Raw genomic sequence first — 13,633 nt, forward strand, 5'->3', positions numbered from 1 at the left:
TCCAGGCGGGGTACACTAGAGCGCTGAGCGCGCGCTGATCCCTGCATCTCAACTCCGAGACCGTCAGATACAATTTTTAAATAGGCGCTATCTTTATAAATAAACCACATATTTGAGCTTTAAACAACTACATTGTCGCCTGAAATACTATTAAAACTACATTTCGTGACACAATAACAGTAGTATTTTTAAATTTCGCGGCTTTTCTCCTCTGGACGTTACTATTACTAATTATATCATGACCAAATACAACCAGAAACAAATGTTCAGTCTTGCTTGTGAAAGATAATTCCTCGAGACCTGTTTTCAATTGTGTGGCGATTTGTCCAGCCCCAAGCAGCACACGAAACAGGCATTTTTCTCAATTCTCGCTATGAGAAGTATGAGAAAGTTGCCCTCCGCTATATGGTGGCGCCGTTGACGTACGCTCCAGCAGCCAATAGGGCGTCTATGTATGTATTATGTCTATGGTTGGGAGACACTGCTGATGATTTATGGGGATTAATAAAAAAGGAGTGAGTGGATTTTTATCACTATTGGGTGGTTGTGTACACACACTGCCAACACACATTTATGTCCAAACAGCATGCAAAAGTGAATTTTGCATAATATGGGACCTTTAACAGTCACATAAGGATAATAAGCTATTCATTGTGGAGTGTGCATGGTGGGTTATCAGACCAAAACTGTAGGCCTACTGTATGACCCAAATACATGGGTATAACATTCAAATGTTGTATTTCTCTGATATGTGCATTTCAAGACGTTTGAAGACCATAAAAAAAGGATAAGAAATAGCTTTAAAACCATGTCAGCGGGCAGTAAATTATTTGTCAACACCTTCTCTCTCCTGATCTCCATCCTCCTTTCTTTTTTTTCAGTCTTCTCATCTTGCCCTTTCTCTTTCCCTCCTATAAAGCTGAGCTTTTTTAATTTACAAAAGGCTACAATTTGTATTATATTCTCAATATGTACACATTCATAATTAATCATGTGCCTAACATGATAAAAACGGCTATGTTAATGTTTATTGTCCCCTCACAATGACAGTAAACTAATTATTACATTAGGGCAGGCTAACCTTACTTGAGTTACAAAGGCAGTTCATGTGGATGGCGAAATTAAACTAACGTTATATTAGTTTGCCAGATTATTTTTTGTCATTCGTTTAACATTTATAATGACCTAAAAAAACTGTCAAATATGAAATGTTAAGTTTAGCTACTACTTACTTGCATCTTATCTCGCATTTCGTACTTTATCGTACACTGAAGCGTCGAGTTGCTCTGCTAAAATTTGAGGATTTCGCGCTCAGCAGCGTCTGTGAACATAAAGCCCGCCTACTTTGATTTGATTCGTCATCTCAAATATTCTGACATTGACGAGCAGTGACAGACCAATGAGGCTCAGATGAACACACACACACCCTGTCCTCTGTTTCTGACGTGCTCTCTGCTCGGCGCTGCTGCGGATTGAAGATGAAGAATGAGCTGAATCTGATTAACAAGACTGAAGCGAACACAAATTTTTGTATATTAATCGCCAAATTTTTAGCCCTGAAGCCCCCCTAAAAAGGGCCTAGTGACGTCCCTGTTTTTTACAAAGGTTTAAAGGAAATGAAAAAGTTAATATTACTAATAAATAAAAACAGTTGATATTACTCATACATATTGTTTTTTTAAATGTTGTTCCCCAATTAATTCTACTCAATTTTATTTGTTAATGTACCAAATGCAGTTACTCAGATCTACTTAATTTTTTTACTTACATTTACTCAGTTTATACAGTGTATGTAATTTATTTCACTGCTTTAAAATTAAATCAATATTTTTAAGTGTTAAAATGTTTCACCAAAAAAATTGACTAAACCATGGTTAAAGTTTTTAGAGTGTTTGCGCTTGTTTTTCAGGCCCGGTTGGATAGGATCAGTGAAAATGCATATGAACTGATTTCTGCAACCATTTAAATACATAGATTGATAATTATCATGTAATTATCAACTATAATTAGGCCTATCCTTAAATAGAAATATCAATGTATAAGGAGGAACATTCACAAAACAACTTAGTGACTAAAGATCATAGTTTGAATCTATAATGTAAAAGCTGTTTTGGAAATCTTTAGAACTCTACAGCTCTTAACCAAACTCATCTTCACTTTGTAAACGCGTATATGGAACAGTTAAAGAACACAAAATTGTGTTAAAAATAAAACAGGAACATTTGAGTGCAGTGATAAAGCTTAAAATATGAAAAAAATGAAATGGAGGCAAAATATACAGTAAATAGGTAAAAAATAATTCTACTTACTTAACAAGACACACAACTCAGCTTAAAATACTTTGTCAGTATATTGAAAACATTTTAAACAAACCTGATGTGAAAAAAGAAAATTCCAGTTCCACACTGAAACAAGAAGCTGCTTTCATTCATGTGACTCATTGCATCATTACAGACAAAAAACATCATGAATGTTTATTAAAGTGCTTATCCTGAAAATATTATTTTTATAAGATTGCTATAGCTAGAGTCTTAAAGTCCATTAGAGAAAATGTTTTTTTTTCTCCATTAAAAAATAAAATAATTAATGTCCCAACAATAAAGGTGTGTACATTAAAAGTTTCACATAAAAAAAAAAACTAAAAGAGTCAATATCACTATAAAGTGCCTTTGGTGTCCTCATCAGAATCGCTCAGTCATCATGAACATAATGAAAAATAATGAAATTCTGATGTTGTATTATAAATGGCCAAACATTTACAAACATAAAAATACAATGATAAGTCTCTTGAAATGTGTTTTTCTGATTTTATACCATTTTCTTTGATTGGATGTATGTGATTTTGGCATGTCCCACACGCTGCTCAGCTAAGTCAAGTGAGCGTAAAAAGCGGTTAAATTACATAAAATTAAAATACTTTTTGGATGTACGTATTCTTCTCAACAAGTTATTTAATAAAACAAGTCATTTATATTATTTATATTTTATTTCATAATAATATTAAGCATTTTGCATGTGTCCCTGAAATTGCTGTCAACCCTGTCATTATGGGGGTAAAAGCCCTTTAAGAAACCAACTGATGTAGTCAGTGACATCCCCTCCCCCATTTGGTCTTTCTTCAGTGGAGGGTAAAACATCTGCTGCACACAAAATAAGTATCTACACTTATATTTCCTCATTTTCATCATATTGTGTTTGTAGTTGTGTGTTGTCAAGCTTAACATGTCCACCCTATCATTGTGAAATATTAATTAACATAAAAACTTTTCAAAAATTAAATATATATATTTTAAACCGTGAACAGTCAGCTTCCACAGTGAATCACTTTGCTTACTGCAGGTGCACCATATGTTAATTAAATGCTAACTTTAGCCAAAAATGTCCACCCTGTCATTGTCCACCCTGTCACCAAGTCTTCCATGACAGGGTGGACATGGTTCATGACAAGGTTCATGTGCAGTTTTTGCCACATTTTGATTTTTTTTTTACATATTATATATTATAATACATAACAGTAGATTCTATACATGAGTGGACGTGAACTTTTTTGGCAATATCGCTATCAGCAGGTGTTTTGATGATGATGGTTGTTTGATGACAGTTTACAAACCTTTTTTCATGTAATAAAAGATTGACATGGATTTCATTGACTGTTTGAAAAAATACAGCCCGAACAATGTAAATGAATAAGACTAGACAAGCCTAGTTTAACTGTTATTTAACTGCAATTAAAGGGAAATTTGAGGAGGACGGCCTCTTTCAAAATTGGAGCCTCTCCCACCGTCAGGTCTTTTCAGAAGATGCTGGGCCTCATGGCTTCTGCATCTCCAGTACTTCAGCTAGGTCTGCTGAACATGCGGCCCCTTCAGTACTGGTTGAAATCTTGAGTACTAGCCCATGCCTGGTGTCGCGGACGCCTATGTATCAAGGTGAGCCAGGCCTGCGTGTCAGCCCTGGACCCTTAAAGGAATCCTTGTTGGTTCCAGTCTGGCATGACGCTAGAGATGGTTACCAGAAGGAAGGTGGTCTTGACAGATGTGGCAGCATGACAGTGATATCTTAAATAAATCGCCAGGGCAGGCTCACCTCAAAACTTCTGTTCAAGCTGGTGAAACACCTCCTGGTATGGGCACACCACAACCTTCACTCTCTGACAGTAGCGCACGTGCCAGGCAAACTGAACCAAGGGGCAGACATGCTATCTCGAAGCAACGTCCACTCGGAGGGAAATCTCACCAAATATGAGAGATCTTCGGAAAGGCAGAGGTCGACCTCTTTGCCACAGAAGACAACTCTCACTGCCCAACTTATTTCTCAAAAAGCAGGAATGCACTGTCCCACGTTCTCCTATATGCTTTCCCCCTTATCACATAGATCCCTCAGGTCATCAGACGAATCAGGGAATACAAACATACAAATAGTCCTCTTCCTGGCCCCTCTCTGGAGGAACCAACCATGTTTCTCAGAGCTGACGCGGCTCCTCACAGCAGCCCCGTAGCCCATCCCTCTGAGATGGGACCTCCTCTCTCAGGCGAACAGGATGATTTGGCAGCCCCAACCTGAGTTGTGGGCACTGCACTTTTGGCCTCTTGATGGGAGCCTATGCATCTCCCCGAAAGAGAGTTTTAAACACTATTTCCGAGGCTAGAGCCCTGTCTACACGACACCTCTATGTCCTTAAATGGTCTGTGTTCTATGCCTGGTGCACAGCCCGGAGCGCAGACCCTCTCTCTTGCGACATATCTTTGATGTTGTCTTTGCTGCAGGAGCTGCTGGATAAGGGACGTACTCCCTGCACGCTCAAGGTTTATGTGGCAGCCATTGCAGCGTTCCACACCCCTGTGGCTGGCCAAACTGTGGGCAGAAACAACCTTGTGGTTCGTTTCATGAAGGGGTCCATGAGGCTGAACCCACCTCGCCCCCTCACCGAGAGCAGCATTTACTCTGTCCTGTCAGGGCTTTGAGCATATACATAGGGCGCTCCACCTCTTTTAGACACACGGAACAGTTTTTGTATGCTTCGGAGGCCGCACCAAAAGACATCCGGTCACGAAGCAGAGGATATCCAGATGGGTAGTGGATGCAATTGCAGTAGCCTACTCTTCGACGGGCCTACAATGCCCCATCAGATATAAGAGCTCATTCCACTAGAGGCATGGCCTGGGCCTGGTCCAGTGGTGTCTCCATTCGTGATATTCATGCGGCGGCCGGCTGGTCCCCGCCGTCTACATTTACCAGGTTCTACAATCTAGAAGTCTCTGCTCTGCAGGCACAAGTCCTTTCTGTTTAGTGGATTTGGCCTCAGCTGAGCCCAAACCACTATGAACTTTTCCCCCTACTATATGGGGTAACTCTGTGGCTATCGCCTATTGCTATAATAACTTTGTGGCTCCGATCAAGGTCTGGGCCACTGGTAACAGGCTATTGCCTTCTCTTACCCAACCAGCTCTCGGCCCTTCTAGTGCCTAGGCACTACAGGTTTTCTTGGAACGATTGTCTAGGGGAGGATCGATCTCTGTGAGTTTTTCCTGGTTTACGTTCCTAGGTGGCTCCGACTTACATCTGACCCCCTAGCAAAATGAGTATTCCCAATTATGTCTTGGTTCCTCTAGGCTCTGCTGAGGGCTTAAGCCCAAGTATATCATTAGTCATTCCGCAGCCATAGCATGGCGTGATTGTATTGGTTCCCCATAACAGAGTCTAGCCACGCAGTACGAATAAAATATCGAAGGGGACATAACGTAACCTCGGTTCCCTGAGATATGAGAATGAATACTGTGTTTCAGGCCATGCTATTTTGCTGCACGACTCTCAATTCGTCGCTTCAGTCTAATTTAATCTGAGTATGCTATGCCAGATCGCCTGCTTTAAAGCCAGATGTCATGCCCAAATTGGTGCTCTCTGGCTGGCATAGCTCCGTTGCTTTGCCACTGGTTTGTTTTATTAGTCTGTACGAACCAATGGCCGTGCAGTTTCACTGCGTGATTAAAAAGACTTCAGAATTCGGAGTAAAATGAGTTTTCCCACCACATGCTCTGATCAAGCGCTCCCTACAGATTGATCCGTCTGTTTGGAAGTATGTGGAAGATCTAAGAGGATTAAAGTGATGCAGAATATGAATTCCTGAAATCCTTCTTTATATTGCTTTAGGGTTTCATTTTGTTCCTATTGTTTATCTAATGTTCCTGTTTTCTTCTAGTTCACCCATTTGTCCACCCTGTCATGCCAAGTTCCACCCTGTCATCTTTAACTTTTAAGAAAATAAACAAAATATTTTAACAAGTTAACGAAACATTGTGTGTGATTTCTTAATAAACAAATGAGGGCCAGTTAATATTGTTTTAAACTTTGACTAAATATCTTTTGTTGTTGGATTTTATTTAGAAAAGAATGTGCAACTATCGCATATTTTATTGGGCAAAACACATTTAGGCAGTAATTTCATTATTATCAAAAGACTTTTATCATTAACTAAAATGTTTTGTTGGGAAAGGGACACATTATATTTCTGCAGATCTACATTTTATAATAACTATGCAATGAAAATGTATTTATTCTACTTTAGATTTGTCCATGACAGGGTGGATATATTTTATGGTTTGCTCATATATTGTCATCTTGCAGTTAATTTATAAAAAGTGCTGGAGCTTGACCAATATGCATTTCTAACAGCCTAAAGTCTCCTTAATACAACACATATGAAGTTAAATGGAAAATCTCAGATTTTTATTTTATAAATTGTGAAGTCTCAAAGGCACTTTTTGGTGATTTTGACCCAAAAACTACACTCTGGAGATCTATTTTCATGACTGAAAATAGATATTTAATTATTTGAATGATCTATAGCATGACAGACGGGCTACCTTAGTATGCATGCCATGCCACGGCTAAAATTTTGTACTCTAGCATGGAGATTTGCAGGAACACAATACAAGAAATGTCACAATTAATTGCAAAACAGTGTAGCCGTTTTAATTTCCCTTTAAACAGAAATATTCTGTAGAACACAGAAATTTCATTTCCCTCACAGAACTGAAACAACCACTTTCTCTTCTACTTTTTTAACATAGTTCTACTAAATGAACAGGAATTTCTGCTTTTGTGAACTTAAAATACTGTTTACTTTATCTGGATTGAAGATATTTGTTTGTATTAGCACAGAGCTGCAGGTAGAGAGATAAGGAAATTTTAAGGATCTGTGTATGCGTTGACAGATTATTAAACAATGGTTTGGGCAAATAAACAGAACAATCATTTGAATTCATTTAAATTCAGTGGCTTAAATTATGTCTCGAAATAATAATTGGCCTGGATTCCGCATGTCACCGTATTTTGTTTTATGACCTAATGTCATTTTCATACATAAAAAGTTTGCTTTTCTGCAAAATAGTTGTGCATGCTGAAGTAAAATAGATTTAAAATGAACAGCATTCACCAGGTTCAACAATATGAATAAAACAGTATAATCACCTAAACTTAAAACAAATATGGCTTTATATTTAGCCTTTTTAGATTCTAAATGATTATTTACACGTCCCCATCAGTTTTAAAAACATCCAACCATCCAATCAGGCGCAATCAGAATGTGTTTTCAGGTTTGGAAAATTAACTAATAAGAAGTGTGGGAACAATGACAGCATATGCTTACTCTAATTTGGAGACGCTAGTGTTAATGAACATGAACAACAACTGTAGAAGTGAATTGAACAAACCACATAATGATGCAGGACAAGTGATAGTATGAAAGGATCACAAAATAATATCCAGGGTTCCTAAACATTTTCCATTTCAAAATCTATATTTGTCCACTCTGAAGATTTTTCACTATATTTAACATAAATTGTTCAAAGAGTATTATTTTCAGCATTATATTTGTTATATAGTACAGACATCTGTAAATATTATTTACTCATGTTTTCTTCATTGGTTTCCTCAAAGTGATAACATGGCCATTGTGCTTACACGATGAGAAGAAACATAAAACTGCATATATTTACCTCTGACACATCAGTTTTATACTGTAATCGTGGTTTGATGTTGAATGATCACCAAACAGCAAAGTACAGTGTGATTAAGGTGATCATTTGTTGCTTTATTTGTTGCTGGATTGAATGGCACATGCACATTCGATTAGTGAAGTTCAAAAGAGACCCGCTTATGGTAAAAGACAGAGAGCTTTGCGAAATTAAAATGTGCCCCTTGAATTTATTCAATTGTGTTTGACAATCACTAAAGGATCACTAAACTTTTGCCATGAAAACACTCTGCTTGTATGATACATTTATTTTTTAGAAATTCTTAATTCAGAAATTCTTAATCAAAAGCAAAATCTAATAAAAAAAAACATCTCATTTGTAAACATTTATTTATCTCACTTAACAAAATGTAGATGTTGCGCTGTGCAGTTTCAAAACCGTTTTCAAGTCTCATACTTCCCTGTAGCTATAGACAATTTCAGCACAATGACAAATCTTGAGCAAAAAGTGATAAAAATGAAACAGGCAAAGATACAGATATACCGATAAACATTAATTCTACTCACATAAAAAGAAGTAAAGTCCAGCTCAATATATTTCCGTTAAGTTTCTGAGAAATACATAAACATGACTTAAAACCACTTCCTGTGAAACAGAAACTAACAGAATCTTTTATCTGCTCCACTTGCAGTGCATCAAGTTTTCTGTGTCTTTTCTTCTACATAGAGCTGCATCTGTTTACAGGAAAGGAGAAAACACGGTTTGATAAATGTTCCAAGACTGTTACTAGTATAGCCTATACTTTTTTTTCTGACAACACATGTTACTTTCTTTTTTTACAAGAACATGGTGTTCTGTGTCAATGGAGTAGCTTTCTGGCTGCTTTGTAGTGAGATTGCTATGACCCAGAAAATGGAATATGGTCATTCTGAAATAGCCTAATTATTTCGAAGATTTTTTAGATACATGTGCATTTAATTTAATACTATCAACACAAGAATGTGTGAGGCTCAATATTTAATTTGTTCCTTTTTCACTCAGAATGATCCAAGAGCATTTTGTGCCAGCAATGAAATCGGACTGTTAGGAATGTCTCACCTTGAGAATATCAGAAGTCATCGTTTTTAGAGGAATGAGTTTAGCCTCTTCCATGTGAACTTCCTGCTCATCTGCTACAATCCATGGAAAATCCTGTAAAGCAGATAAGACAAGAGATGTCAAGATATGTGCAGAGAGTTTTAAAGGGATAGCTCACCAAAAATGAAAATTGTCATTTACTGTATGCATTAAGTCTGGATTTGAATGTGGCTACTGTTGGAGCACATCTCTTTTGGAAGCTGTTCCCAGCTATGGGTTGCATAATAGCAAAATTATATTTTACAAGATAGCAATATAAAAATACTCAAAAGCAATAATAAAGGGATCAAAAGGTAAAACAAAAACATATGTACACACAATATTGTTATACACATAAGAAACTTTAAAAAGATATGTCTTAACTGGGGATGTGCACAACTAATATTTCATTAACACTTAAACGGAAAATTTGCAACCGACTAGTCTAGCCCATAGACTGTGGTCTAACCCCGTCTGTATAACGTCCTGTATAACGATCCATTTAAAATAGACTACTTAATCTATGAACAGTCAAATCCCATACTGAATACCGCTATAAATAGGTCAGATACATGGGATGTGCTTGCCTTGCATTATGATCATTGTATATTAAACTGCAGCATTCACTTAAACAACGTTAGCCATTATATAGATTAATTCAAATCAACTGGAATCAATAGGCATCGCAGGACCAATAAGTTCAAACCAGTCCAGCTATATAATCAAATTTCCTCAAATAAAAGGTATTCCACATTAGTCAGTTAAGGTATTATTGTTACCATGGCAGCCACTTGCATATCAGAGTTTGAACGCGCTTCTCGTTCACATGACGGGTAGCAAAATCTCAAGTATTTTCTTTGTTAGTTTGTTGATATAGCAGCAGTTTAAGTGTCAATTAATGAATTTCATTCATTCATAATTTTTCTCCTTTAATCCGATAAAAATGTATCGGGATTTCCTCCTTTGGTATAGCCAAGGTACATTGTAAGATAGAGCAGGTGTAAAACAAACTTGAGCCGTCTTTATCTGAAGTACATTCCTGTCATGAATGACATTCCTCTGTCTAGATGTTGATGGCACATTAAAGCAGTGCTCCCGCAGAGTATCCATAACCCGGGAAAGTTTCCAACAAGGTTTTCCGGTCAAATAACTATTACTGCTTCTTCAATAGCCCCTGTTTGTGTATTTCTAAAACGGAAAGTTCATCCTCAATAGCGTATCTCAAGATCTCTTTGTTCTAAAAACTCCCTCCTGCAACGCTGCCACCATGTGGGGAATTATTTTTACTTATTTGCGGACTCGCCTTGCTTTGAGTGAACACTTGATATTTCTAACTGACTTGATTCCTAATGATTTTAGTGATCTGTTGTGTTTATATTTAGTGAGCATATCTGCAATTTATTGAGGTCCTAGGCCATTGAGTGATTTATATATATATATAAAAAAGTAATAGTACTTTAAAGTCAATCCTAAATGTAACTGGAAGCCAGTGTAAAGTCCTGAAGACTTTAGTGTGATGTGTTCATATTTTCTGGTTCTGCTCAGAATCCTCGCAGCAGCGTTCTGTATGAGCTAAAGCTGTCTAATGGTCTTTTTGGTAAGGTCAGTGAGGAGGTCATTACAATAATCCACCCTGCTGGTGATAAAGGCAAGAACAACTTTCTCTAAGTCTTGACTGGATACAAAATATCTAATTCTAGAAATATTTTTAAGATAATAGCATGCTGATTTAAGCTAGTAATTGGTGTGACATGACTACTGTCTGGCTCCAAAATCACACCAAGATTCCTAACTACATTTTTTTTTTTGACCCCTAGAGTCAAGGTATGCATTCACTTTGAGAACTTCATCTTTGTTTCCAAACCCAATGACTTGTTTAACTGAAGAAAGTTTTGCCACATCCAACTGTTAATTTAATCAATATATTAGCACAGGGAATCAATAGGGCTGTAGTCGTTAGGCAAAAGGGCTGAGTAGATCTGTTGTAATCTGCATAGCTGTGGTAAGCAAAGTAAGTCTTAAGTAAGTTAAAATTACTTAAAATTAAGTAAGTTAAAAGTAAGTTAAATTCCAGAAAAGATTGCAAATGTCAATAAAGTTCAGTCCCCTTATGTTGCATGTTTTTGCAGCCATGTATTTAGACCGAGCAATCTTAAAAACATATTAGTTTCTCTTTTTGGGAGTGGTCCACCGTTGAACGACTGAATTTTCACAGCAGGAAATTATACTTCAAGACTGCAAGTGCACATGAAGTGTGCCATTTGGGACAAGGCCTAAGACTTCACATCATTTTTGCATGAAAGCTTGTTTCCACCATGAAATAAAAAAAAAATTAAAGACTTTTTACCCCACAATTCTGACTTAATTAATAAAATGTTTTACTCCGTGGTGCAAACAAGCTTCCATAAGTTTGCATGTAAAGTTTTTGTTTTTGGCTTTCTGGCAAGATTCACTTAGATATCCAGTCAACAGAGTGAACAAAAGAAAAGAAAAGAAAAAAAAGGGGTTTTAACACACCTTGATGACCTGAATTTTTTCCATGTTTCTTGTGGCAGCTTCCCTGGTATGTACTAGTACTGTGAATGTACATCCTGCGGAGCGAAAAAAAAAAAGCATAGTAATGTAAATCTATTAAAACTTTATTCAATAAGTGTAAGGTCATTATCCAGGTAGCTTGGTTTGTGGTGTAGGCTGAGCACCTACCTGGAGGATTGGTGCCTAGAACAGCGTCACACACACTGATTTTTAGAATCACAGCTCTCAGCAGCTGCTCCACGTGGGACAGTAGAGTCTCTGAGCTGACACGGAAAAATCATACGTATGAAAGACATGCACAATGTTTGCTTCAGAAACACTGAACCAACTGTCACTCACCTGATGGACAGCAGTGGAGGCTGTGAGATCTCAAACACAAATCTCTCCACTGGATGATGCTCTTTATCCATAATCACCACTACAACCTTCTCAGCCTCATTCTGCACAAACAACATCAAACATGTCTTATCCACTACCTTATGTTTTGTAAAGATGGAGCGGTTTTATATTACATTGCTTAACCTGTTTTTCTTTCAAATGTGTACATTAATCAAAAATGAAATAAAAACTCACCTTCTCTATCAATGGCTTGACACAATGGAGCGTGTCTTGAATGTACTGATTTAACTCAGGATGGCATGACATCTGTCAAATTAAATATGAGTGGTCAAATCTTTTCTTCCATTCAGCACTAACTTTGTGCTCACTTGTGCGGACTAATGTTATAAGATTTCCAAAAACATTGATTTAAGAGTGCATTACAGAGCTATCATCAATCTTAAAAACATTACCTGCACAGGAACGTTATATTTCTTCCTTTTCTGAAAGATGCCAGAGGGATAAACTTCTCTGACATAGAGGATGAGGTGAATGGCCACTTCCAAAAACTCACACAGAATGTCAGCAACAACTGCAAATGACCAATATAATCAGAACACTCACAATGGTGTTATTTGAAAGCTGTACCGTGCAGTAAATTTATAAATGAACTGCAATTTACCTTGGCCAAAATTAAGGTCTTGCCTTGTCAGAGTGGCCATAATAAAATCGCCAAAAATAGATACAACAACCTTTAAAGAACTGATGATAGTCTCACATGTCAGCGATCATGCATGGTTGCTTCAGAATATCTGTGCATTCAGTAATAAATGCGAGTTCTCTGCGAAAAATCCTAGTGCAATACATTCAGTGCTATCATTTGAAAAACGTCTGTCATGGGCAAATAAACATTAAATGAACAAACATTTAATAAAACAAGGCAGCATCTCCTACATTTTTTTGATTCTTGGATCAGGATGTTTACAATTTTCTTCTGTAATCTGCAGTAGAACAGTAGCGCTATATGGTTTATCTGATTCTGCTGCCACCTACTGGAGTGGATGAACGTGACAAAGCCCCATAGCACTTAAACCTACAGATTTGAACAGGGGAGTGATTTTCTGTATGTATGTGAACCTATTTTTTACAGTCTATGATGTGAACACAAATAAACCGGAGAAGACGTGAATGACAGCTTTATGAGTGATGATTTCTATTCAAAATAACGAACGTTACAGATTAATAATTTTGCACTCCTGTCATAAATTAAGAAATTAATGTCACTGCAAACCAGTTTTATCATAAACAGTGGTCAACTATCGAAGCTGGAGTTTTAAATATTTCTAATGATGCTCAGTTTGTCCAGATCAAATAAGTAAGAGTCTGATGTTTTAACGAATAATGAATGTTGAACAATAACCTGGGGCCGTCTGTGATCTTTGCCGCGAAAGGGGTTAAATGATGAGTGTTTCCGGTGATCCAGTTCGGTAGGTGGCACTGTAACACAAAACTAGGGTCCTGAAACTGCGGTCCTAAAACTGGGGTCCTGAAACTGCAGCCTGCGGTTGTGCAGGAATACCCTTCTCTGATTTTGAGAATCTTTATAGCCTACACTCACTTTTTTGTGTGAATGAAAGGAATATACTAGTGTGATTATTAAATATTATATCTCATAGTAGCCTATGCAG

The 13,633-nt window shown here is 37.2% G+C and overlaps 2 protein-coding genes across 2 annotated transcripts in view; both read right to left on the reverse strand.

Annotated features, from left to right (window-relative positions):
• LOC143732921 (tumor necrosis factor receptor superfamily member 14-like) overlaps positions 1-8,627 on the reverse strand; it is a 47,696-nt gene extending 39,069 nt beyond the window's left edge. The window contains exon 1 of the mRNA XM_077224395.1: positions 8,543-8,627. The gene's annotated coding sequence lies outside the window, so the exon portion shown is untranslated. The remainder of the gene's footprint in view (positions 1-8,542) is intronic.
• Positions 8,072-12,969, reverse strand: mad2l2 (mitotic arrest deficient 2 like 2). Its single transcript, XM_077224404.1, has 8 exons — positions 12,628-12,969; positions 12,419-12,537; positions 12,201-12,272; positions 11,967-12,067; positions 11,796-11,890; positions 11,610-11,683; positions 9,075-9,167; positions 8,072-8,710 (listed from the first exon to the last, which is right to left on the reverse strand). The coding sequence occupies exons 1-8, from the start codon at positions 12,665-12,667 to the stop codon at positions 8,672-8,674; spliced, it is 633 nt and encodes a 210-aa protein (XP_077080519.1). The 5' UTR covers positions 12,668-12,969; the 3' UTR covers positions 8,072-8,671.
• Between the last annotated feature and the right edge of the window lie 664 nt (positions 12,970-13,633).

The sequence above is a fragment of the Siphateles boraxobius genome, unplaced genomic scaffold (genome assembly GCF_051911475.1).
Source record: "Siphateles boraxobius isolate OS27281-9 unplaced genomic scaffold, OSU_SipBor_1 9, whole genome shotgun sequence".
In the NCBI taxonomy this organism is placed as follows: domain Eukaryota; kingdom Metazoa; phylum Chordata; class Actinopteri; order Cypriniformes; family Leuciscidae; genus Siphateles; species Siphateles boraxobius.